Consider the following 25,723-nt stretch of genomic DNA (forward strand, 5'->3'; position numbering starts at 1 on the left):
TTTCTCACTGTTCCCTCTTTGCACGCTCGACGCACCCGACTCTCCATTGCTACTTGCTGTAGAGAACCTTTTCAACAACAAATAAAACAAACTTAATCAAAGCACATAAATACTCACTTAAAAATTACGTGAAATTATTAAACATGGAGGAACTGTTAAAATTTAATGAAAAATATACTTAAGAGCAAACCAAAAATTTGAAAAAGTTGTAGCATGGAGTTTACTAGAATTGCATGCTAGGAATTTTTTGTTTATCACGTTAGAATTATAAATGTAGATTAATCTAAAATAGATATAATTTGGTACAATAATAAAACGACTTAATTCCATTTTATAAATCCGACAGCTGTTATCGGCTTCTTTATCGACTATAACAGCACAGGGAATTTTATTGCCAGTTAAGTGAGAAAGTGGCTCCACTGAATTGAAGCGTCTGTTTCTGAGTTGGTAGTACTGTTTTCTATCACTGAAGTCAATGCTTTATCTCAAACTGCCAAAAATCCAAGGCTCGCTTTCTTTTGCTTCGTACGATTCTGTTATCAACGTTCAATGAATTCATTCTTTTTTTGTACATAATTTAATTGGCTTAGAAATTTGTCCAATCAAAAACAGTTTTGGACATCGAACCAATGAATGCAAAGTTACGATCGTGCTGGATATTTGGATGCGTTTTTTGTTATAAAAACTGCATTGATAACGAAAATGCGAGAGAATCAATTAATTCTTTTTTGCGTTGAGACCATGAGAAAGTTACGCAATAAATCCATAGCTCGATTTCTTTTGTTTTGAGCGATTTTGTTATCGTTATCAGCATCCAATGAATTGTTTCATCTTTTATCACGATTTAATTTGTTAAGAAATTTGTCCAATAAGGAACGGTTTTGAACATCTAGCCAATGAATGAGCATTTACGATCGAGCTGGATGTTTGAGACTGTTTTTTCTTAGAAAAACTGTTTTAGTAAAGACAATGCCAGCCAATCAACGAATTCTTTTTTGGGTTTTAATCCGATTTCAACTACAATTCTCCATCTTGTTGTGAAGAATGGGTGGATCTTTAAATAATAATAAAAATCTCTAAAATTTGTGTCTTTTGCTCTAGATGTTTGTAATTGGAATTGAGCACGATTAATAAGCATGTCAAAAGCAGTAACCTTGTCAAATTTCGTCACTGTAGCATTAAAAATATAAGAATTGCACATTGGGTGGTATTAATAAAAACTAGTAAATGCTTACTAGCATTTGCTTCTACTTTTTAGCATTAGCAAGTAGTAAAAGCAATTACTTAAATCCGTATTAATAATAAGAAGGTACTTGTTGCTAATATTTACTAGTAAATGTTAGTGGTTTTTTAGGAAGTGCTTAGACATAGGTCTACTATAATACAATTATTATTTTTATTATTTAGTAAATGTTAATTGTTACAAATTTAAGCTGCAATATATTTGAAAAATATTGTTATTCTCTATGAGTTTTAAATGAAAATATTAATTAATAAATTATTAAATCATTAAATATTATGGATTATAAGTTACTTATAACCAAAAGAAGTAGTTGCCTAGCAGCCAATTATTTATTTTTGAGTGATTTCGGAGCCTTTAAAAGTTAAAGTTTGAACAAATTAATCGTAGTGGAATTGAATACCTACATATTTATTAAATCCCGACATCTATTCCAAAATGCTAAGAAATATTTAGAATATTTTGAAACCGTAGGTTAGCTATTCCCAACATCTTCCCCGACACCTAGTTGGAAACTTGAAAACTCGTTTCCGCTTAAAAAATGTCAAAGAATTTTACAAATGTAAATTTTACCACGGTTCGCCGTATATCGTTAAAAAAAATCATTTGTTCGAATGAATTAAGGGCTTTTCTACTAGTTTTCTCCATCATGTTTTCCCAAAAAATGTTTAACCATCCATTGAATGTGATGGGATAAAAATCGGTACAATTTTATGAATTCACGTTCTGAAAGGTCTTCTCTTCGGGTTTTATATGTTTTTACTTCTCATAATTTACAAAACATCTTGAATACCAGTGCATCAGCACGCTGATGAGCAAACTGATAAATTTATAAGTATTTACTTATAGCATTAAGTATCTACTAGTTTTTATTAATACATATGGTAGTTTATGCTTGTAAGTACTTACTACAAGCAAAAGCTTATGCTAAAAAGCATCACTAATTGCTAAAACTTTAATACCAATATAAGTATTTACTTATAAAATCGTAAGTATAAGCAATTGCTAGTTTTTATTAATACCACCCAATGTTTGGTTCCGCGAAAAATTACAATTTTTAAAATTCGTCTGTTACAAATTTTGTAATTGGGCAAAGCGGAAATTAGTAATTTAGTTTTTCACTCTAGTTGTGTCTAATTGTAAAATTATACGGCAAACTATAATATTTTATTACTTCCTTAATCATCCTATTTTTAGCTCAATTCCAATCATTTTTGGAGAAATTGCTCATAAAAAATTGTCTCTAATTGCAAAATTATAGAGCAAAAGAAATAAATTTTACATATATTTTTTTCTGACTACGATGCAAAAACCGCCAAGATTATTGCCCATAACTAACATACATACAATAATTTTAACGCAATTCCAATCAAATTTAGGACAATTACTAATTTAGATTTGCTTATTAATTGTAAATAAATTGCAAAATTATGAATCAAACGAGGCAAATTTTAAAAAATTTTATTTTAGGACCAATTGAAATCCTTCAAAATTTTGCATTACTGTAATAATTTTTGCATCATTTGAATCAATTTTGGAGAATGTACTAATTTGGACCTCCTTATTAATTGTGTTTAATTAAAAAATTCTGTAGCAATTAAGACAAACTTTAGAAATTTTTAATTTTAAAATAAATCCGGAAACTCCCAACAATTTCATTCAAGCTTGTAATTGTGGTAACTTTAATGTCATTGGAACCAGATTTGGGGAAATTACTAACTTTTATTTTCTTGATTCTTTATTTAGTATCCAATTACAAAATTAGAACTTTTTGGAACAAAAGAAAAAAAAAATTTATTTTGAGAAGGAACAAAAAATTTTCACCATTTTTTATTAAGACCTATAACTGTAACGTAATTCCAATCAAATTTTAAGAAATACCTAATTTCGGCATTCTTATTAATTGCGTCTAATTACAAAATTATAGACCAAAAAAGAAAAAAATAGAAATTTATATTTTGAAAACGAACTCAATTTTTCATCAATTAATTTTAATGCTATTTAATTCTAAAAACTTGGGAATATTATTAAGTTAAACTTGCTTACTAATTGTACAAAATTTTAGAATTATGGAACAAAAGAAAAAAACTTTGGAAATTTTTATCTTGAGAACGAACAAAAATTTTTCAATTTTTTTAAGACCTTTAACTCGGATAATTTTAATAATACTAATAATACTAATTTAAACCTGCTTATTAATTTTACTTAATTGCAAAATTTTGGTGCAAAAGACAAAAATTTTAGAATTTTTATTTTGAGAGCGAACTCAATTGTTTCATCATTTTTTATTAGGACCTGTAACTCTAGCAATTTTAATGCTATTGCACTCAGATTTGGAAGGAATACTAATTCAGACTTGCTTAATAATTGTCGAAAATTGCAAAATTATGGTGCAAAAGAGAAAAATTTAAGAATTTTTTTGTTTTAGAGCAAACTTAAATTTGGCAATATTTTTTATTAAAGCCCCAGAATTTAACGCTATCGCATTCAGACTTTGCAGGATTACTAACTCAGGCTTGATTATTAATTTTGCCCGATTGCAAAATTATGGAGCAAAAGAGAGCACATGTTAGAAATATTTTAAAAAATATCTAAAAATTAGCATTTTACTCTGTTAATTTTAACGTAATCCTAATCAAATTTGGAGAAACTTCTAATATTGGCATTTTTATTAATTGCGTATAATTGCAAAACAATAGAACTATAGAGAATAAAGTACTAATTTAATAAGTGTGGCGCATCCACCATTTTTTCAGTACCTTGAAACTTGATATTAGACTAAGCTAATGCTTTTGTTTGTTCAATGGACGCTTCAATCGTTCCTTTAAGACAAGTTTGAAGCCCAGATAAGAAGATTTTTGAGAAATCCTTTTTTCTATGGGAATTCCCTGTGCAAAAACGAAATGTACGAGACATTCATATCATCCATTGGTTCTCGTCCAAGCTTGTATGAGTCTGTCATCGTCGTCGTCGTGGTGGCATGTCGCTCTGTCCATGTTAGCTTCGCACTGCACTCTGTTCTATTCACCGACTGTAATCTACTAACTTTCATGCTCTCTTTCTATTTAAGTCGTTCTTCTGGAATCTAGTGTGCCACGCTTTTCTCTACTACCTTGTGTTCTTCGCTTTTTCTAGATCTTGCAGAATCTCCAAAAAAAGCGAACGGAACGAAGGGGGCGCCTCAGTTCGGACCTCAACAAGTCTAATTACACCAAAAGCAATCTCATCTTTAAGGTAACCCGCTTTGGGCTTGCTTGGCATTGCGCATGACCGACCCGCGGCGCCTCTGCTTCCGCCTAGGCCCACGATCCACGGATTACAACATGTTTTAACCCGCTTTTTCCAAACCCACCCTTAGCTTTGCATGTTTTGCGTTTCAGCAGACTATTGTGTCCCGTTTAATGGGACACTTGGTCTCTGAAAAATAGCACCAAGGTGCATGACGTTGAAGGTAAGTTAGGAGGTGCCGTAGTGACTAGTGCTTCAACACTTTTTTTACGTTTTGTCCCAATTATTACAACATGTTTAAACGTGACAGTTGATAGCGTTGTACAGTAAATAATATTATTTGTTTGGTTTGAGGTGCTGGGTACATAGAATTTTAGCTCACTTTACTTCAATGAAAACCACATGCTTTTTACCATTACAGTTGCTTGTGCTTTTTATTAAGGCACTGCTTTGAACTGGCTTGAGGCTATTTTTCGGTTATCAGCTCCCTAGACTGACAAAGGAGACAACGCTTCTTCGTTTCTTTTACACCGTTTTCGTTGTTTTTTGTGTTACAGCAATGCAATTTTAACACGTTTATTGTAGTTACGTCTAACACAAGATCTCTTGTCTTAGACTTTGTCACGAAATAGAATGAATAGTTAATTAAGACGTCATGTTACAGTTTTTAAATATGGCAAGTGTTTTCATGCGGATATTCAACCTTATATGTATGATGCTGCTGATTGGACACTGGTCTGGTTGCCTTCAATTCCTCGTCCCCATGCTCCAGGGATTCCCCCCGAACTCTTGGGTTGCCATCAACGAATTACAGGTTACTACTTTACCACCCTCCTTCAATCAACTACAATTGATCGTTTCAGGAAGCATTTTGGCTTGAGCAATACTCTTGGGCCTTATTCAAAGCGATGTCACACATGCTGTGTATTGGTTACGGCCGATTTCCACCCCAATCGTTAACAGATATGTGGTTAACAATGTTGTCTATGATATCTGGTGCCACATGTTACGCCCTGTTCCTCGGTCACGCCACCAACCTCATCCAAAGTTTGGATTCGTCGAGAAGACAGTACCGGGAAAAGGTAAATATGGCTCCGGTGGCTGCGGTTTTGCTATGTTGTGGATTGTAAATGCATGGTGCAGTCAGTTTTTTATTTAATGGAATAGGAAGTGTTGCATCATGGACACTGACCTAGTGGTGTGGTCAAAAACGCGATTAGATGGCCTATTATGTAAACTGTGCTAAGTTTGTTTTTATTTTGATTAAATGGAAATTCCCTGCTAATTGCTGTATTATCGTTAAACTTATTTTGGTTATTTTAAAAACATAATTGCACATACTACATAAGATGACTGGCGCCTTGTTATCATAGTTTTTTTAGTTGTGTTGGTAAATTTAACTTGAACTATTCAAAATATAAAAATAAAAATTTTATTTTAAGCTTTGGACATTCTGGCTTGAAATCTGGAACAATTTGCCCATTCTAAAGTGGCAACAAAATATTTGGCGCATCCACCATTTTGAACGAAATTAATAAAAATTTGGGAAATTTTAAAAATTACATATACATTCTTATTAACTGCGTTTATTTGCAAATTAATAGAGCAATAGATAAAAATTTTAGAAACTTTTATTTTGAGAACGAACTGAAATTTTTCAAAAAAATTTTTATGGCCTTTAACTCTGCTAATTCTAATGTAATTTTAACTTTATTTTGAGAAATTTCTGATTCAGACATTCTTATTAATTAATTGCTTCTAACTTTTTCATAAATTAAAAATTACAAAAATTAAAAATTATGGAGACAAAGAAAAATTTTAGAAATTTTTATTTCGAGAACCAACTGAATTTTTTAAATTTTTTTATTGAGACCTGAAACTTTCCTATCAAATTTGGGTAAATTCCTAATTTTGATATTTTTATTAATTACATCCAATTGCAGAATATTAGAGCAAAAGGGATTTTTTTAAACGAACTAAGCTTTTTTATATTTTTTTTAGGACCTGTAATTTTGGTAATTTTAAAGCTTTTGCATTCAGACTCGTGACTATTTCTAATTTAGAACTATTTATTAATTGTGCCAAATTAAAAAAAAATTATAGAGCCAAAAAAAATAATTTTAGAAATTTTTGTTTCGAAAACAAACTGAATATTTCAATAATTTTATTGAAACCTGTAACTTTGGTAATTTTTACGTAATTAAATTACTAATTTAGACATTTTTATTAATTGCGTCTAATTGCAAAATATTAGAGCAAAAGGATTTTTTTTTTTAATTTTTATTACGAGACGAAGTAAACTTTTTCATATTTTTTTATGAAGACCTGTAACTTTGGTAATTCCACTGCTTTTGCCTTCAGACTCGGGAACATTATTAATTTAGACTTGCTTATTAATTCCGCTCAGTTGCAAAATGCTAGAGTAAAAAAAAAATTGAATTTTTTATTTTGAGAACGAAAATATTTTTTTATGAAAATGGTAATTTTAAGGCCCTTGCTTTCAAATTTGAGAAAATTACTAATTTAAAATTGCTTATTAATTCTACCTAATTCCAAAATTGTAGACCAAAAGGGAACAATGTATTATTTTTACACGATTTCATTAGTTAAGGATTTTGTCCAGTAGGCAACAGTTTTGAACATCTAGCCAACGAATGAAAAGTTACAATCGAGCTGAATGTTTGAGTGTGTTTTTTGTTATAAAAACTGCTTTGATCAAGACAAGCCAGCCAATCAATGAATTCTGTTTTTTATGACTAATTGCATAATTATACTGCAAAAAAAATGCTTTTTTTACATGTTAGCAGCGCGGTATCAAAGTGTCTCGATGGCACTACTGCCAGCAAATCAATATTAAAAATCAGAATCAGGGCTACCAACATTTTGACCACATTACTACGATCGCCCATTGCTATGTGTAGTTATGGTCCTGCACTAAAAACGCATGTAATTATTGTAAGGTGAAATTAACACCAAAATATGTAAAATTAATTGTGCTTGATTCTTTAAAACTGTAAAAAATGTAAATATTATTTACGAGCTTAGATTTGTGTAGAGAATTTTGTGTAGTTTGTACGAGATGTTTAGTTGTATTTTCGTGTCTGTGGTAATGTAAAATACAATATGAAGTCGCATGACATTGCTTCTGTAAAAAGTATTGGATTTACGGTGCTTTTGCTTTATATCGTATATTTTTGTATTTATGTGCTTGTCCGTCTGTGTTTTTGCATGTATGTGTCAAATTTGTTATTTAATGTGGCTAAGAATAGTCATCATTGTGAAAAAAAAAGAGTAGCTAACACTCTGTAATTGGGCGATTTTGGAGCCGGACGAAGTTGTGCTTCACTTGTCAGTTTCGCGGGGCTTTTTCGCTGTTTTATCTACGATACCGCAAACATAACTTTTGATCTTTACCAGATCCATCGTTCCAGAAAAGCTGGATTCTAAAAACTTACGCCCCTTAATCAGCAAGCGAATGAAGTCAGTGACGGCATAAGCCCATAAAAAGGCGAAAATGGAATAGAAATTGCTTCTTCGAAAACATTAGAGATAATAATACAATATCGTTCGTTTTGTTGAATACACTTCTGCATTAAACATGTAAAATTGTGAATTCCACTTCCATTCAAACTAGATATAAGTTTACTGTTAGAACTGCAGCCCGAGCCCAATCAATTTTTATGCACATAAAATATCTGCACCAAACAGGTAAAGCAAGTGGAAGAATACATGGCATACCGAAAACTGCCTCGGGAAATGCGGCAACGTATCACCGAATACTTCGAACATCGTTATCAAGGGAAATTCTTCGACGAAGAATGCATCCTGGGCGAACTCTCGGAGAAACTCCGCGAAGATGTTATCAACTACAACTGCAGATCGTTGGTGGCGTCGGTCCCTTTCTTTGCCAACGCCGACTCAAATTTTGTTTCTGATGTCGTTACCAAGTTGAAATATGAAGTCTTCCAACCAGGTGAGCAAACTCCACTCTTGAGACTCAATTTAATGTCTGTTTTAGGTGATATTATAATAAAAGAGGGAACCATCGGTTCCAAAATGTACTTCATACAAGAAGGTATTGTCGATATTGTAATGGCAAACGGAGAGGTGGCCACAAGCCTCAGCGACGGCTCATATTTCGGCGAAATTTGCTTGTTGACGAATGCGAGACGAGTAGCCTCTGTGAGGGCTGAAACTTATTGCAACTTATTTTCGCTATCGGTTGATCATTTTAACGCAGTTCTTGATCAATATCCACTAATGCGACGCACAATGGAATCTGTCGCCGCGGAGAGGTCAGTGCGTTGGTTGGTATAAGAAAACCGAGGAGGTTTTATTGAATTATTTTTGTATCATCGCTTCTTTACCGTGCGCTAATTTCATTTCTCGACACATTCTCGTTGTTTGTGGAGTCACTTCATTGGTGATTGTGTTCTCAGTTTCCATACTTCCTTGAATGTTCGTAGAATTTTTGTTTGCACAAAACACGTCATACTTTAAAATAACACTCCATCGGGCGAGCAACTCACCGAAACGACACAATTCTTGGGGCTATTCCAGATATTGTTCATATTGTTCAGTGCAGAGAGAAGACAAAGTTTTTGTTTAGGGAACGAGCCGAAAACTTCCAAATACTTTATTAATTTTAGCGCCATTGCAATCAAATTTGAAAAAATTACTAATTTCAACTTGCATCTTAACTGAGATTAATTACAAAATTATCGAGCAAACGAAACGAATTTTAGAAACGTTCAATTTGAAAACGAATTCCTACAATTTTAAGGCCCGTAACTAATTTTAAGGTAATTTGACATACATTTAGAGAAAATACTAATTAAGACTTGTTTATCAAATGTGTAATTGCATGATTATCGAGCAAACAAGACGAATTTTATTTTATTTTTATTTAAGAACGAATTTTTAAATTTGCAACATTTCCAATAAGACCTGTAACGCTGGTAATTTTAATTGAGGTAAAAATCAAAATTATAAAGCAAACGCGACGAATTTTAGAAATTTTTAATTTGGGACCGAAATTGGAAACTGCAATATTTACTAAGACTTGCAACTACCAAATTTCATTCCATTCAAATTTGAGGAGTACTAAGTACTAAGTTCGACTTACTTATCAATTTAGTCTAATTGCATAATTATAAAACAATCGAGACGAATTTTAGACATTTTTAATTTGAGAACGAATTTTGAAATTTTCAATATTTTCCAATGCCTGTAACTCTGATAATTTTAACGCCATTGCAATCAAATTTTGGGAAATTACTAATTTAGACTTGCTTCTTAATTAAGGGTAATTACAAAATTATCGAGCAACAAGACGAGTTTTAAAAATTTTTAATTTGATAACGAATCATGAACCACATTTCCAAGATTGTTTTCTTAAGATCTGTGACTCTAGTAATTTTAACTGCATTGCAATTGGGGAAAATTACTAATTTAGACTTGTTTCTTAATTGAGGCTAATTACAAAATTATAGAGCAAACGAGACGAATTTTAGAAATTTTTACCTTCAAAAAGAATTTGCAAGATCTTTGAAGAAGGCCTGTAATTCTGCCAATTTGTACTCGATTGCATTCAAATTTGAGGAAATGACTAATTTGGACTTGATAAATTCAGTCTAATTGCATTATTATACAGCAAACATGACGAGTTTTAGATATTTTTTTTATTTAAAAATTTTCCAATAAGGCCTATAACTCTGGTAATTTTAACGCCATTCCAATACAATTTGGGAAAATTACTTATTTAGACTTACTTTTTTTAATTGAGGCTAACTACTAAATTATGGAGCTAACGAAACGAATTTTAGAAGTTTTTAGTTTAGGAACGAATATAGAAACTCGTAAAACTTTTATTAAAACATATAACTCAGCCAATTTTCACTCCATTACATTCAAATTTAGAGAAATTACTAATTTAGATTAGCTTCTTAATCGAGGCTAATTGCTAAATTATCGAGCTAACAAAACGGATTTTAGAATTTTTTAATTTGGCAACGAAATTAGATACTTCCAATATTTTTTATTAAAGCCTCTGACTCAGTCAATTTTCACTTCATTGCATTCAAATTTGGGGAAATTCCTAATTTAGACTTGCTTTTTAATCGAGGCTAATTATAAAATTATCGAGCTAACGAAACGAATTTTAGAAATTCCTAATTTGGAAACGATTTTGGAACATGGCAGCATTTGAGTTTGGCAATTTTAACTCTATTAAGCAAATTTGGGAAAATTACTAATTTAGACTTGCTTTTTAATTGAAGCCAATTACAAAATTATAGAGCCAACGAAACTAATGTTAAAATATTCTTTTTGCGAATGAATTTTGAAACCTGGAACATTTTTTATTAAGGCTTGTAATTCTTGAAATTTTTGCTCAATTGCAATCAAATTTGGGGAGTTTACTAATTTAGACTTGCTTCTTAATTAAGGCTAATTACAAAATTGTAGAGCAAACGAAAGGAAAATTAGAAATTTTTTGAGAATTAAATTTTTAATAAGTTGTAACTCTGCCAATTTTAATGCTATTGCAATCAAATTTAGAGAAATTGCCAATTTAGACTTCGTTATTAATTACGTCTAATTGCAAATTAAAATTCTCTACAAAAGCAAATAGTAAAAAATATGCAAATAAAATGAAATCAACACTCATGGGATCATTAAAAATGGCTTTAATGTGCTAAAAATGTCTTCTCCTTATCTTTGCACCATTTCAATGAAGGATATGTGGTGGCACAGTTCTTCCACATTTCGTGTTAACGCTAGTCTAAAATTGATTTTGAATTTAATGTAAATGTTTGGTGAGTTTTATCTATTTTTCTATTTATTTTGGACTTCGTCGCCAAATATTTACGTATTTTCGTAAATTTCTTATTTATTTAACTTCAAATTACAAATTATTTTCAGGACGAACGTGTGGAGTTGTTAAAATCGATGGCTGCTAAAAATAGTTCCTAGCAATGCGAGCATTTCCACGTAGTGTCTTTATTATGTTTTGTAGTGTTTTTTAAAATAAAATGTTATTAATTTTTAGAGGAAAATCTTTTATTTGGACTCGTATCAAAATTGGTGGATGCGCCGGGTAAAATATAATATTTTAAAGTATGACAAATGCACACACAAACACGCACAAATAGACACGTCTCGAAGAAGCGGTGTAAAATTCAATAAAACACACAAACACAGTTCTCTATGCCAGTTGAAATATCATTTTGATTGCTTTTCAACTTTTGATTTGCTTCAATGAGTGTGCATGATATAAAATCGCATTGACGCGCTTCTTCCTCAGGTTGAACAAGATCGGCAAGAACCCCAATCTACTAGCGCACAGAGAAGAAGACTTGGGCAGCGAAAGCAAGACGATAAACGCCGTGGTGAACGCTCTAGCTGCCGAAGCGGACCATGTAAATATGTCGGACGAATCGATGGCGCGCCTCCACGCCAGCGACCGGAGTTTGCAAGAGCTGGGTAGAACGCTGCAGAGGCTGACTTTGCCCAGACCCAAGTCAGAGAACAATTTCGCGTCGCAGGACATGGCGCTGACGCGGGGCAACGAGCACAACGGAAGACCTTCCTTTCACAAATCTGACACATTTCATAAGGAGTCGGCGTTCCAATGACGCCACTCCACGCACTAGTGCTCGGTGTTAACCGGACAGCTGTGTCAACTGCCTGTGCTGACAGTCGCGACAGCAGCACTGGCAATTCGCACAGACCGCCACTGAACTGCTGACATACACTTGGGGTGCTGGTGCGTGCCGCTTTGCTGTGTCTTGTATTAAGCAATACGTGCGATGGACACTGCTAGAATTGTGCAATATTAGATACTACATTAAGTTAGCTTTAATTATTAGGTGCTCAATAAATTTAATTATCTAGAGTAACACCGCCCGGTTTTTGGCAGAACCGCTCGGCAGCCGGCGAATTTCACCCGAAGAGACAGCATAGACTACCACAATCATATCATTAGAGAAACCACACTTTATTTTTTACAATGTTAGTGGGACGTCACTTCTTTCTCTTTTCCCGCTTGCCAAGCTAATCATTCAAAGTCAATTTTAACAATGTTCCTTAGAATGATAGTCGGTGGCATTCGTCTGCTGCTAAGACTCCGCCGAACCAACTGACGTTGTTTCCGGTTGCGGTTGCCGAAGTCAAGAACCGCGCTCTTCGGCACACAGAAAGTCACCTGTTTGCTAAAAGTAAATGCATGAAGTATCCTGCAGACTAGTATATTAGAACTTAGCGAGATAGACAAAAGTGCAAGTTAGGCCTAAGATAAAAAACTCTTACTAATCTATGAGTTTGCAGGACCATTTATATCTTAAAGACGATTGACTATATGCCACATGAACTTAACGAATCTTTGTTCAATGCCAAGTCCAACGCGTGTCTGCAGGCGGACACTCGGAGAGAGAACGCTCTGTATTCAAATACTCTATTTATTTTTTAATGACAGATACTTACAGGGGGCTCTCTTTTCAGACGGCTTCTGCAGCGACATGAACGTCTTTATTTTTATACTGATCGTGTTGGGACACTTTTAGTCATTTTAACCAGTAAATGTAACATTAAACTAGTCACTACGTAGCAGTATTCTTATTATCTAACTATTTTTAGAAATTCGCTCTAACGAGGCTAACTTGTTTATAACTCTGTTATAAATTTCAAAATTCGCGCGAAAACGTCTTGTGTTTTAACCCCACTTTACAAATTGACGCTAAATCGAAGACGAGTAGAAATACTTGGCGCGAAATTTGAAAGGTTCCATTTCTGCCTTTCCCAAATCCGGACTTTAAATTAAATTAATTAAATTGCGCTTTACATGAAATAATTTTTCGTCAGCGGGTTGTGTGCAAATTTCAAATTTCGCGCCTTTGGATCATTGGTAACAAGTAACAGTAAATTTGGTCGCCATTTTAGTAATTTTCATGTTCACACTGTAAAATGTACTGCGGGAAATTTAAATATTAGTTTAAATCCATAATAATTCACAGTGACTGTTGTCTATTAACCTCGCTTTTACAGTTTGACGGTAAATCAAAAGAAGATTGTCATGATTTTGGTAATTTTTATGTTCAGGCCCAAAAATGTGGCGCGAAATTTGAAATTTGACTTATTTAACTACATTAACTTAATTTTGAAGTTTTATATTTGTTTTTTAATGTGTGGATGTAATAAATTAAGGAAAAAGGAATGCCTTTTTACTCAAAGAACGCGTTTTTGCTCCTTATTCAATTTGAATAAGGAGCAAAAACGCGTTCTTTGAGCTTTTATAGGTGTCAACAAGATCAGTATATCTCGTCTCTTGAAATAGGTTCGTGTGGATAAATCGAATTTGTAAAATATATTTAAAATGATGTAATGAAGGAGACTCTACACTGTTAGCTGTGATCTACAATATGGATGTTTTATCATTAACAAAGGTCTATTAATTAATAAAACGACAAACTCACTTTTTCGGGTCAAAATTATTAGTTTTCTGTATATTTACCAGCTATTGTGTGCTTGCAAAGTTTGAAAAGTATAAGGTACAATTCAATTACATTTTCATCCCGTTTTTATGTAAAAAAGAATCAAAAGTCATCGTTTCATTTCCCACGTTTCTTAAAATGACATGTTTGTTTTTAATATTGTACAGTGATTTTTTAAGTAGTTGACTGAATTAAATAAGCATAATATGTGTTACTTTAGTTATGTTGCATCAGTGAATCGGTTAGATTAGACCTGATTAATTTATTTTTCTAATTTAAGTGAATTTGTGATTAGTCTTAAAGAATGGAGTTAGCAGGGAGGATGATCTCATCTTGTCTGAATAGTGTTAAATAGCAATAGAAAACAGTATGCTTTAATTTAATTTGTTCATTCACGATGCAACATTCATAGATACCTATTTATAAGTAGAATGTAAAAGAATAATGAATATCAATTATATCATATTTATGTTAAAATAGGTTTCACAAATTCTTGCCATGATGAATCCTAGCCTAGACTGAAATTAATATTGCTTTGTTACATGACAGTAGTATTATGTTGTAACTAGTTATACACACTTTAGATTTTAAAAACTGCGAGTCTGTTATATTTTTACCGAAAGTGCTCATGCTGTTATCAAATTAGGTGATGTAATTTTGAGAGAGCTTTTGATGAAGAGAGCAGTTTCCGTTTCGTCACAAATTTACAAATTTCCTTCACAGTCATTCACCTCGGTAGAATCTTATTTCTAAATCATGTAAATAAATGTAGAAAAGTGCCTATTTTAAATTGCGCATCGCTACCCTCTTGGTCAACTATTAGAGTAATCTCAGATTATTTAATGTTTTAACTGTTGTTATAATTTGGTTTATAATTGAATAAAGCTGCATTTTTACAGTTCAACCTCTTTACAATAAAAGCCAAAATTCAAACTCTCATTTACTCAACAATAAATACATCAGATTGTGAAACACAACAGGAGCAAAGCAAATCCAAGTCTTTCATACTGGTTCATTATTATTGCCGCCACACCAAAACGAAACGCAGCTTTCATCACTCTTGCATTCCAGAACATTATTATGAGACGCAACCAAGTCGAAGACGCTTGAGGACTCGCATTTTGGCGCACCGGGACTGCGCTCTGATTTACTCTTCTTGTCGTCTTATGAAACACGCCGTACTTGTCTATGTAGTAACTTATGCGCCCCTCGGGAATCATCGCATCGAAATAATACTGGGACATACCTTCATTACTTCTTACATCGCAATTTCAGGAGCTTTCTCTGGTTCTTCGAAAAACGCAAAAAGTGGGGTTATGTAAACCTGTCACTTGTCAAAGTAACAATCTGACAGGTGACAGTTCCGCATTCCACTAAACTTGAAAAGTTTCCGCGACGTTTTCAAACTGTCAAAACCTCTAATATCGACCCCAAACAATCTCATTGGGCTCAATACACCTAAAACTTTTCACGCACATAACCAGAAGCTTTGAAATCTCCTCCAAATTACTTAAACCTAACTTGGGTACAAAACGAACTTTGACGTTGCACAAATCTTGTCGCATTTGACATCTGACAGCTCGCGGCGTTGTTGGTAAATAATACAAAAAACAGCCACCAAATACAAATACAAATAAAACCACCCTATTTATGCCCCCGTGAGACCTTATAGGTGAGCAACCCTTCCAGCCTACTTTTACAAGCTTTTAACACACTTTCCGCACCGAAGAACCTAACCTCAAAATGACGTCCATCGAGGAGCGTCTTCAGATCAAACGGGAGCCCCTGGACAAGTGGTCAATCCGTGAGCAGTTATGCTTGGCCGTCGCCAGAATGAGCGACCAGAATCTAACTTCAGTAAGTCGCGCTCTGAAGCCCTTTGGCGAACCCAACAGACCCCCAGACTGGTTCCACCAGAAGAACTGTGCCGCTCAGTACGGGGCGTTGCTTGCTAACGTTGAGACTCCGAAACGCAAGAAGAGGACTTCCGGCGGCGAAGTCACCATTGAGACTCCTGCAGAGGCCATCTTAAGAAAGCTTCTGAATGAAAGAAAAGCAGAATTGAAGAAGTTGCTTGCTGAGGAGAAAGCAGAGTACCAGAAGCTACAAAAGGACAAGTTATTACTACAGTCAGGTACTTCCTCCTTCTTACATTTCCTTAATTATAACATTATTTTAAGGCAACGTCAGTGAAGAGCAGCTGGACATCTGGTGCAAAGAAATTGATGAAGAAGAGCAGAAAAAGGAGCAGGAAGCCAGCGCTCACGAGCAGTGGCTGCGGGAACGCGAGCTGCGCAAACAAGAGATTGAAAGAGCGTGGAGGCCTGTAAAACCACACCCAGCCCCCATCGCAGGCCAAAAACGCAAAAACTCCGAGACTGTGGAAAGTGAAGCTGACGGCACGGAAGAACAAAAGGTGCCACCACAAGAACCGCCAAAGCCCGCTCTTTCTCCGCTCCTCACAAGTCTCTTGAAATCGCCGTCTCAAGTTCCAAACGTCAGCGTCGCGACGTCTTCTATTTTACATTCCGCTATCACAAATCACCGTCCGACCAACACCAATCCTAATACAAGTCCCATGATTGCAAGTCTTCTCAATTCCTCCACGGGGGTCACGGTGTCACCAGGACTTCAACAGTTGGTCAGTTCGGCAATCGGCCAAGAGCCTGCTGGTGAAGAAGAACAGACTAACGTACCCACGACTGATATTCTCGATGATCCGAATCTTCAAATTCTGAAGATTGATGACCTCGCGAGCAGTATTCTGATCCAGAACGGTCCTTTGCCGGAGATGAAGAACGACGTGGATGTCATCATATCCGATCTCATAGAAAACGCTCATGATATCGTCGCTGATCCTGAGCAACACCTCCAGCTCGACGGGAATGGAGACATCAACTTGAACTTAGAACTGGACGAGTTTGAAGAGAATGAAAACGAAGCCGGCGGCAAAGAAGTAACCGAAGAAAAACAGCAGGAGAAGTCCGCACCGACTGTGGACCCCTTCGAGTTCCAGGAGGACCCGGAAGTTTTCGAACCAGCCAAATCGAACAAGGTGGAAGCTGCCAAAACTGCTTTGAACGAGGACCAAGACAGCGTCGACGCTAAGTCAACGGAACCGCCATCATCCAATGAAGCGCCAAAGGAAGAACCCGCGGACGACGCTACCAAGAAGGAGGCAGTTCCAGGCTCCGTGGAAATAGTCGAAGTGGTCGTGATGGAGGACGAAGACGTGGACAAAGAACTCAACAAGTCACAAATTGAAGACATCGTCCACTCCGTCAAACCCGAAGTCAAAGAAGAGGAAGTTAAGCAAGAGCCCGAAGTCAAAGAAGAATCGAAAGTATTTGAGGAACCCGTGAAGTCACCGGTGAAGAACGAACCAGTTAAAGAGGTGGAGAAGAAAGAGCCGGAAACCAGTTTGGATGTTGTTGCTCCTGCGGAGTCCAGCACGATAACGCCGGAATTCAACGACGAGCTCTATGACGACATCAACATGGAGGTGAAGGTGGACAAGAGTGGTAAAGCGAAACGCGACTACTCCAGAACCAAGAAGAAGGACGATAAAGAATTCGACGTGCTTCTTGCTTTGGAAAAAGTGCAGAGAGACGAGAGCGAGTCAATCGAAGAGACGTTTTCTGACCGCGACTACAGTGAACTCGAGCGCAAAGACACCAAGTCGCGGATTAAGAGTGAAAACGACCGCTCCAACAGTCCCTGGACTGAAGAAGAAGACGCTTCAACTTTGCTTCGCTCCAGGCGCCGCTTATCCACACCTGCAACTCCGATTGATTCGGTGCCAAACTCGCCGGTTTCGAGTATCTATTATAATGAAGATGACCGCGAATACCGAAACTGGAAGAAGTCGGTGATGTTGGTCTACAGTCGGTTAGCAGCGAACAAGTACGCATCGCTGTTCTCTAAACCAATCACCGACGACCAAGCGCCAGGGTACCACAGCGTTGTGTTTAGACCCATGGACTTGCAGACAATCAGAAAGAATATTGAAAGCGGCGCTATAAGAACGACGCAGGAGTTCCAAAGAGACGTTCTTTTGATGTTTAACAACGCGATAATGTACAATAAGACGAACGACACGGTTTATAAGATGGCGCAACAGATGCAGCAGGAGTCGGTGCAACAGATTCAGATTTTGTTGCAAGCGCAGTCACAGGCAGATACGCCCGTGAGGAGAGAAACGAGGACGAGCGAGCCGGGATCCAAGAGGAAGCGGGGTAATGAGGAGAACTCGAGGCATAAGAAGCGGAAGGATGATTAGCATTACGTTTTGCGGTATTCCGATAAGTTGTTTGATTTCAGCGATTTCTTTTAGTTCATTATGTACATAAAAAGCAGTGTTACCAACACAGTTCGAATTTTACAGGCTGGTTAGGCGCCCGTATTTACAGTCCTAAATGAAATTCACTGTAAATATTCGTTTTTTTATATTAAAAAAGTGTACAGAACAATTTTCATTTTAATTACAATACTTAATATGAATAATAAATGTCTATAATGTGAATGTTTTTTGCGGGTTTGAATGATGGGAATAAAGGTCGTTAAAATCGATAAAAAATTATTGATTGAACGGACCGAGCTTGAATTCGTGGAAATCGATTGTTTATGGTTACATGAAGGTAAAACTCGATCCACATGTGACGTCAATTTTAGTGCAGGCTGCGCTTTCGGACAAAGAAAAGAGTTGTCTACCTGCAATTTTTTTATTGCAAAAGTGAATCGTCTAGAATGGAAAATTACGACTAATGCAAGAACAGACGTGTAATTGTTCGCACTTAATGAGCGGCACGGACGCGGACACTTTTTCAAACTTGGCAAATAGCATTTCACGTTCTGGGGATGATTAAAGCACAGTAGAACCTCAATTATCACGGATTTAAAAAAAAATAGTGGCGAAAGGGTTTCTGTTATGGCTTCGGATTACTGATCTTATGCCAATAAAAAATCCATACCAAAGTATTGCTGTAGTATTTTAAAAGCTTTCGTTTTGATGGCCGCAAGTGGTTCGAAAGACAATACTGCCGCTTTACTTAACCTCAAACGAATTCTAGACTTGGCCACCATCAAGAGAAAAAATTGTACTAATCAAATAACAAGTACAGAATATTAAAAAAAAACTTAATGTATAATATGTATTTGTATTTATTTAAATTTTATAATAAACCAAGTTATGCATCATTTTTGTGTTTTTTTCCATATATTCTATATATCCGGATAATCGAGGTTCTACTGTATTTTAAATTTTGATTTTAAATGCGAAAATCTTGAATTTGGGTAATTTAGATCTCAATTCATGTCTAAATCTGGCATTTAAGACTACACATTATGGATTTTTTTTTCTATATTTTTAAGGCGACGTAAAAATTTTCCTCATCCACAAAAATTCGTATTTTTTGTAATTTTAGTGCTACATCAACGAAATTTACGGAAGTAGGTGTATTAACCATTAACAAAGAACAATAGATATACAGGATGTTTTTAAAATACACTACCAAAAATTAAACACGATCTTTGGCAGCCTTACAGAATCGAATTGACTATTTTTTTTTCTAACGATAAAAAAATAACACCTCTTTCCACTTACCTACTTGGAACTGACGAAAATATCCACCTAAAATAAACAAACCTTACATTAATGCTAAGCAACCAAGATTATATATTCTTTAATCCAGTGGCGAACTGGAAATTTTGGCCAAATTTTCGATTAATGTTATCCCGAAAACGAAAAAAGTTTTACATAAAGAATTTTTTGTCAATTGATACTTATCTTTACCGTCTTTATTTGGTAGAGTATTTCCAAAACATCCTAGAAGGCTGATCGTGGTAAAAGGAAATGCGCCGCCATTTTGATAAAACTATAGAGCGGCAAATTTAAGTTTCTCATAACTATTAACAATAAAAAATGCCAAGTTACACTGTTTGTGGTCCAAGAGTTTGTCTCTTCAAATTTTTGCGTCATGGAAATGTAATTCTAATTAGTTTCTTTTTCATTAACCCGACTAAATTACAAAACCGGAAGTGGAAAGACACAAATTTTAGAAATTTTTATTTTAAAAACGACGCAAAAATTTTCCACATCTTTCATAAAAATTCGTAATTTTAGTAACTTTGGTACTGCAGCATTGAAATTTAGGAGACTTGTTATTTTTAAGTCGGGTATTAAGACTACCAAATTGCAAAATTGTAGAGCGAAAGACACAAATTGTGGAAATTTTCAGTTTGAAGACCAATTAAGTCTACCAAATTGCAAAATTGTAGAGCGAAAGACAACAACTTTAGAAATTTCAGTTTTTAAGACGAAGCTTCGCGCGTTTTGTAATTTTTTCCTACTCGTGTAAAAATAGCCTTCATTACATGCTCGTTAAAGAATACACTATTATTATGTTGTTTATTATTAAATTTTTAAATAAATTTTGAATGTATCTACTCTTAATTATTATTACCAACTGTATGTAAATTTGAAAAATGATTAATAAGCCGTCATAAATCATGCAGAAAAAAGTGGTCAAACCACTCAAGCAAGAAGTCGTTTAATTCTGAATTAGTTTATACACGTGCATTTTAAAGACAATCGATTATTCACATTATAAAATTAAAAAAATATGTAAATCTAATGATAAATAATACAAAAAAACAAATGCTTGCCAGCACAATGGCGCTTTCAAGTTCACAATTTCGCTTGGACTTAATTAACCGCAAGGACGTTCAATGGAGATTTAGATTACATGTACATACTTAAAAAAAGACTGTTTTTATAATCCCGAGCTGTGCACTAATTTGTTGTTCTGTTTTTCATCTTAAATTGTCTCGAATTGTGACGCAATTCAAAGATATTCCTTGTAATAAAAGCAATTATCCACTCCTGTTGACCTTCGATTAACATATTAGATCTACAAGCATTAATTACTGTGCATAAAGTAAACGACATTAATTGCGTCTACTTTTAGAATTCGGAAAATAACTCGAAAACCTTATTCTTATCATTAGCATTTATTGTAAAACATCACACACATTTCATCAATCTATCAATTATTTAAAGCACGCCAATACTGCTTCGTTTAGATGCTCAATTTCTCTTTCTCGATCTCCGCTTGGTACTTCTTCTTGTATGTTCCTTCCTTGTCGTATTTAGCCTCCAATTCGTTCCACCAGTCACGCTTGTTCTCGATCAAATAGTGGATAACTTTCTTTGATCCTTCTCTTTGTTTTTCGCTGCATTTGGAGCACTCGTTGTTCAAAGCGTCCGGAAGGGCCTCTGGAAACCCAAAACGTAAAAACTGTCCCCAAGAAAACTAGTTAATTACTTACTCTTCAGTTCCTCTCCGTCTGGGCTGCAGGTACCTCTGTCCATCAAGCAGAGAAAGTAATTCTTCAGCAATCGGTCACTTTTAAGGATCTCATCCAAATCGATATTGTCGTACTTGGTGGTGTATTTTTGGTCGGGTCTAGCACAGGCAAGGCCAACGACAGCCGCGAAAGCAACAAGCACGAATGTCTTCATTCTAAATTTCAACTCGATGCGTCTTCAAGTCTGACCAACAAGGTTCCATGGCGCGAATTTATACGAAAAGAGTATCCACAAAAAAAAACTAGAGGGGTCACATTTACGTCACGCATCTCTGAGAATCCCCAAGTTGATCGGTGGAAATAACCTGTCGGTGCTAATTAACACGCGCGAATTTTTTTAAGAAAACAACAAACAACACTCTTTTAAACAGTTTTATTACTCTTAGAAACAACATTTGGGAGAATTTGTCGGTTTTATTCCTTCTTTTTTAACTCTTCTTCGTACTTCTTTCTATAGCTCCCATCTTTATCGTATTTCGCTTCGAGTTCGGTCCACCAATCCTTCTTGTTGTCGATCAAATGACGGATTATCTTCTTACTTCCGTTTTTCTGGGTGTCACTGCATTTCGAGCAATCACTATGAAGAGCGTCCGGTAAATGTCCTGGAGAAGAAAACATGAGAAAAGTTATTTTTTAAAAGAGTACTTACTTTTCAATTCTGCGCCGTCCGGAGTGCATTTTCCTTTTTCCAACAAACAGTTGACGTAATTCTTCAGGAGACGCTCACTTTTGATGATTTCGTCCAAATCGACGTTATCGTATTTCGTTGTGTACTTTTCTGCCACAACAGCCGCGAAAACCACGAAGAGTAACAGCGCGATTGTCTTCATCTTTACTGCAATTGTTGCAATTTATCTCAGAAGGAATAATTGAACTATTTATATTTAAATCAGTACAATTAAACTGCATTTAATTAGGTGGGGGTGATCTCATGGCGTTAGATAATAAGTTAACTGATTCATACACACCTTGAAAGGTATAATTAATAGATTTATTGAATTTGCATCGGTCATGCTGGTACTTTTATTACCTTCGAATGGGACGCGAAGAAAATCGCGCGAGAAAAAATCGATTGGAATGGTTCCGGAATATCTTTGTGGTTTTATCTGTGCATATTTTGGAAAATTTTTGCTTTCTAAGATTAGAGATTCCATCGCTGCGTTACATAAATTATAAAAAAAAGAAAACATTTCAAGTAATTTTACAAATATTCACTTAATTCTGAGAAGCGTTGTTAAACACATTTCACACATTTTTGGAGTGTAATTTTTTTTTAACAATTATATGGATATTTTGAAAATTCGGTTTTTCTTTGTTTAAATAAAGGAAATTTTCAAGAAATAGCTGTCCTGGAAGTAACAGAGTTATAGCACTTAGACCAATTATTAATATAAGAGTTAAGGGGAGATTTTGGTTTTTTAAAAATTAAAATGTTTTAAATTCTGCAATTTCGGTTTCGCGATTTTCAATTTATGCCTACATTATAGACATGTCAGGCTTATTTATTGTGCTTAATTTCAAAAATAAACCTCAAAACGCCGAAAGTATGGCCGTTCATAATTGCTTGAACAATTGATGGAGATTTTGTATTTTTTAAAAATTAATAAAATTCTCGGAAACCTGTAACTTTGGGTCTATAATTTTGAGTTTTTGCTCACTTTACAAACAAAACAAGCTTATTTAGTGTGCCAAATTCTAAGAAAATGGCCTGAAAACTCCGGAATTATGGCAATCAGAACAAGAAATAATGATTTAGCATTCTTTAAAAATTCAAATTTTGTAAAATGTGCAATTTTCTGTTTTAGATTTTGAGTTTTTTGTTCATTTTGTAAATAGGCAAAAATTATTAGATATCCCAAATTTCAAACAGATAATTTAAAAAACGCCGTAATTATGGCAGTCAGAACAACTAATGGATATTTTGAGTACTTTCAAAATTCAATTTTTTGAAAACCTGTAATTTTGGGTTTAAAATTTTTAGATTTTGCTTACTTTACAAACAGAACAAATAGAACAAGAATTTCATAGAAAAGGCCCAGAAAACGCCGGAATTATGGCACTCACAACAAATAATGGAAAATTTGCGTTCTTTAAAAATTCAAAATTTGGAATTTTGGGTTTAAAATTTTGAATTTTTGATCTTTTTATAAACAAGCAAATATTATTCAATGTGCTAAATTTCCAAAAGAAAATTTTAGAAACGCGGAAATTATGGCACTCAGAACCATATTAATAAATATTTCGAGCTCACTAAAAATTCAATTTTTCTAATACCTGTATTTTTGGGTCTATAATTTTGAATTTTTACGAACTTAACAAACGAAACAAGCTTATTTGGTGTGCCAAATTTCAAAGAAAAGGACCTGAAAACATTGGAATTATCGCACTCACAACAATTAATGAAGAATTTACGTTCTATAATAATTCAAATTTCGTAAAATTTGTAATTTTGGGTTTTAAATTTTGAACTTTTGGTTATTTTATAAACAAGCAAATATTAATCAATATGCCAAAATTCAAAAAGTTTATTTAAAACGCCAGAATTATGGCACTTTGAACCATTAATGGATATTTTGAGTACATTAATTAAAATTAAATTTTATTAATTAAAGTAATTTTGGGTTTGCAATTTCTAGTTTTTGCTCACTTTACAAACAGGACAAGCTTATTTTGTGTGCCAAATTTCTAAGAAAAGGACCTCAAAACACCGGAATTATGGCACTCACAACAGAGAATAATTTGCGGAGAATTTGCGTTCTGTAAAAATTCAAATTTGCTCAAAATCCCTAATTTTAGGTTTCTAATTTCTAATTTTTGCTCACATGACAGTCAACCCATGTTTTATAAGTATGCCAAATTTCAAAAACCTAAACCTTGAAACACCGGAACTATTGCATTCAGAACAATAAATGGAGATTTTGAATGAAGAAAATCTGCAATTTTGGGTTCGAAATTTTGACTTTCTAAACAGATCTTGATATCGACATATTTCTCGGAAGAATTAGCAGAATGATAATAATAAATAATTTAACAATGCTTCTTCCAAAGTAATAACAAAAATTACCATAAATTTAGATCTAACTGCTAATTAAGTGTTATTACTTTATTACTCTCGAGTCCAAAAAACTTGCTAAAATGACGTTGATGAAAAATCTTTATTTGGAAGCAATTAAATTGCAATGACGCTCTTACTTTGCTGATTTTGATGTGTAAATAAATCGTTAAAATGAATTTTCGCTTGTCACAAACACGTGTAAAGCACGTCTTTACTTTCCTTGATTTATTTCCCATGCTTTTCTATCATTCCATTACTAAACAATCTCAAACACAACTGTTCCATTAGATATTCCTTATTTTAATTGCTTATCTATAAACTGGCCATAAAAATGTCACCCATTACGGCCGTCTCTTCTGTAATTACGAAATAACTAGTGTCTATATATAAACCCAGAATATTTTCGACGGCCTTAAAGCCCCCATAATGAAGCTAGGCTTGGTGTTTTCCACACTTGTGGTTCTAGTGACTTGTGCCCCACAAAAATACACCACGAGATACGACAACATCGACTTGAACGAAATTTTAAAAAGTGACCGGTTGCTGAGAAATTACGTCAATTGCCTTTTAGATAGAGGCAACTGTGGACCTGACGGCGCTGAATTAAAAAGTGAGTGGTTTGATTTTTTTCAGTTCGTTGCCTTTGACTAGTCAACAAGCTTCACCTTGCTGGGATTACCAGAGTTTGCTGAACCAGTTCTAATTTTCAAGACGCTGAAGTTATGTAACGATTTCAGCCCATATTGATGACGCCCTCGTCACGGACTGCGAGAAATGTAGCGATAAACAGAAGGATGGCAGCAGGACCGTGATTAGATATCTGCTAAAGAACAAGCGGCACTGGTTCGACGAGCTTGAGGCCAAGTATGATCCTCAAGGAACGTACAAAGCGAGATATGCTGACGAGCTCAGGGCTGAAGGAATCGACGTGTAACTTTATCGTTTATCAAACACCCTGTAGACGGTCAACTGCGTTTAATTAAATGGAAAGTTTTCATACTTATTGTTCGTTGAAGGTTGCTCATAATTTCTTTATTTATTGTATTTTAAAGGAAAATAAAGTTACGTAACACGAAGACAATTTTTGTTAATTGTTGTTGTTACCACTGAGTGTTTATCTCGGAGTATTTTTTCGCGACCGGCTCAGACTCGGAGGAACTGGATTGCCTTGTTTTGATCTCGAAGAAACCTGAGAAAAAAAAACGATTCCCTGGTAATGTAGGTGTGGTTTCTTAGAGCAGCAGTGTTATTATTTTTGCGGAAATTTCCACTGTTTTAATCAGATTAAAATTACTGGGATTTTTACAGATTTGAATAAAGATGTTTTTAAGACTAATTAACAAAGCT

At 34.6% G+C, this 25,723-nt stretch overlaps 5 protein-coding genes across 20 annotated transcripts in view; 3 read left to right on the top strand and 2 right to left on the bottom strand.

Moving 5' to 3' along the window:
- Ih (hyperpolarization activated cyclic nucleotide gated potassium channel Ih) overlaps nt 1-12,263 on the top strand; it is a 98,844-nt gene extending 86,581 nt beyond the window's left edge. For 7 of the 15 annotated variants that reach the window (XM_088040637.1, XM_088040666.1, XM_088040642.1 and 4 more), the window contains 6 exons: nt 4,376-4,474; nt 5,133-5,282; nt 5,332-5,550; nt 8,177-8,441; nt 8,487-8,775; nt 11,772-12,263. In XM_088040637.1, the coding sequence (XP_087896763.1) occupies nt 4,376-4,474; nt 5,133-5,282; nt 5,332-5,550; nt 8,177-8,441; nt 8,487-8,775; nt 11,772-12,102 (1,353 nt within the window). In that variant the 3' untranslated portion in view covers nt 12,103-12,263. Of the gene's footprint in view, nt 1-4,375; nt 4,475-5,132; nt 5,283-5,331; nt 5,551-8,176; nt 8,442-8,486; nt 8,776-11,389; nt 11,516-11,771 lie in introns of those variants that run through there. The other 8 variants (XM_088040649.1, XM_088040675.1, XM_088040690.1 and 5 more) reach the window with 5 other exon arrangements.
- A 3,239-nt stretch (nt 12,264-15,502) lies between these two features.
- Brd8 (Bromodomain containing 8) lies at nt 15,503-18,301 on the top strand. Of its 2 annotated transcripts, XM_088040771.1 has the most exons (3): nt 15,503-15,628; nt 15,686-16,090; nt 16,137-18,301. In XM_088040771.1, exons 2-3 carry the CDS (start codon nt 15,700-15,702, stop codon nt 18,233-18,235), a joined length of 2,490 nt encoding a protein of 829 aa, XP_087896897.1. In that variant the 5' UTR covers nt 15,503-15,628; nt 15,686-15,699; the 3' UTR covers nt 18,236-18,301. The 2 variants fall into 2 exon arrangements, with proteins under 2 accessions (XP_087896897.1, XP_087896890.1); XM_088040764.1 differs by having other exon boundaries at nt 15,503-16,090.
- Nucleotides 18,302-20,945: 2,644 nt separating this feature from the next.
- LOC148181793 (ejaculatory bulb-specific protein 3-like) lies at nt 20,946-21,533 on the bottom strand. The gene is made up of 2 exons (XM_088049828.1): nt 21,283-21,533; nt 20,946-21,229 (listed from the first exon to the last, which is right to left on the bottom strand). Exons 1-2 carry the CDS (start codon nt 21,473-21,475, stop codon nt 21,033-21,035), a joined length of 390 nt encoding a protein of 129 aa, XP_087905954.1. The 5' UTR covers nt 21,476-21,533; the 3' UTR covers nt 20,946-21,032.
- Nucleotides 21,534-21,679: 146 nt separating this feature from the next.
- On the bottom strand, nt 21,680-22,182 carry LOC148181794 (ejaculatory bulb-specific protein 3-like). Its single transcript, XM_088049829.1, has 2 exons — nt 21,971-22,182; nt 21,680-21,923 (listed from the first exon to the last, which is right to left on the bottom strand). Exons 1-2 carry the CDS (start codon nt 22,149-22,151, stop codon nt 21,736-21,738), a joined length of 369 nt encoding a protein of 122 aa, XP_087905955.1. The 5' UTR covers nt 22,152-22,182; the 3' UTR covers nt 21,680-21,735.
- A 2,537-nt stretch (nt 22,183-24,719) lies between these two features.
- Nucleotides 24,720-25,457, top strand: LOC148181795 (ejaculatory bulb-specific protein 3-like). The gene is made up of 2 exons (XM_088049860.1): nt 24,720-24,986; nt 25,114-25,457. Exons 1-2 carry the CDS (start codon nt 24,803-24,805, stop codon nt 25,308-25,310), a joined length of 381 nt encoding a protein of 126 aa, XP_087905986.1. The 5' UTR covers nt 24,720-24,802; the 3' UTR covers nt 25,311-25,457.
- The last annotated feature ends 266 nt before the right edge of the window (nt 25,458-25,723 follow it).

This window comes from Gnatocerus cornutus, chromosome 1 (assembly GCF_029298725.1).
Source record: "Gnatocerus cornutus isolate USDA-ARS CGAHR chromosome 1, icGnaCorn1.1, whole genome shotgun sequence".
Taxonomy (NCBI): Eukaryota; Metazoa; Arthropoda; class Insecta; order Coleoptera; family Tenebrionidae; genus Gnatocerus; species Gnatocerus cornutus.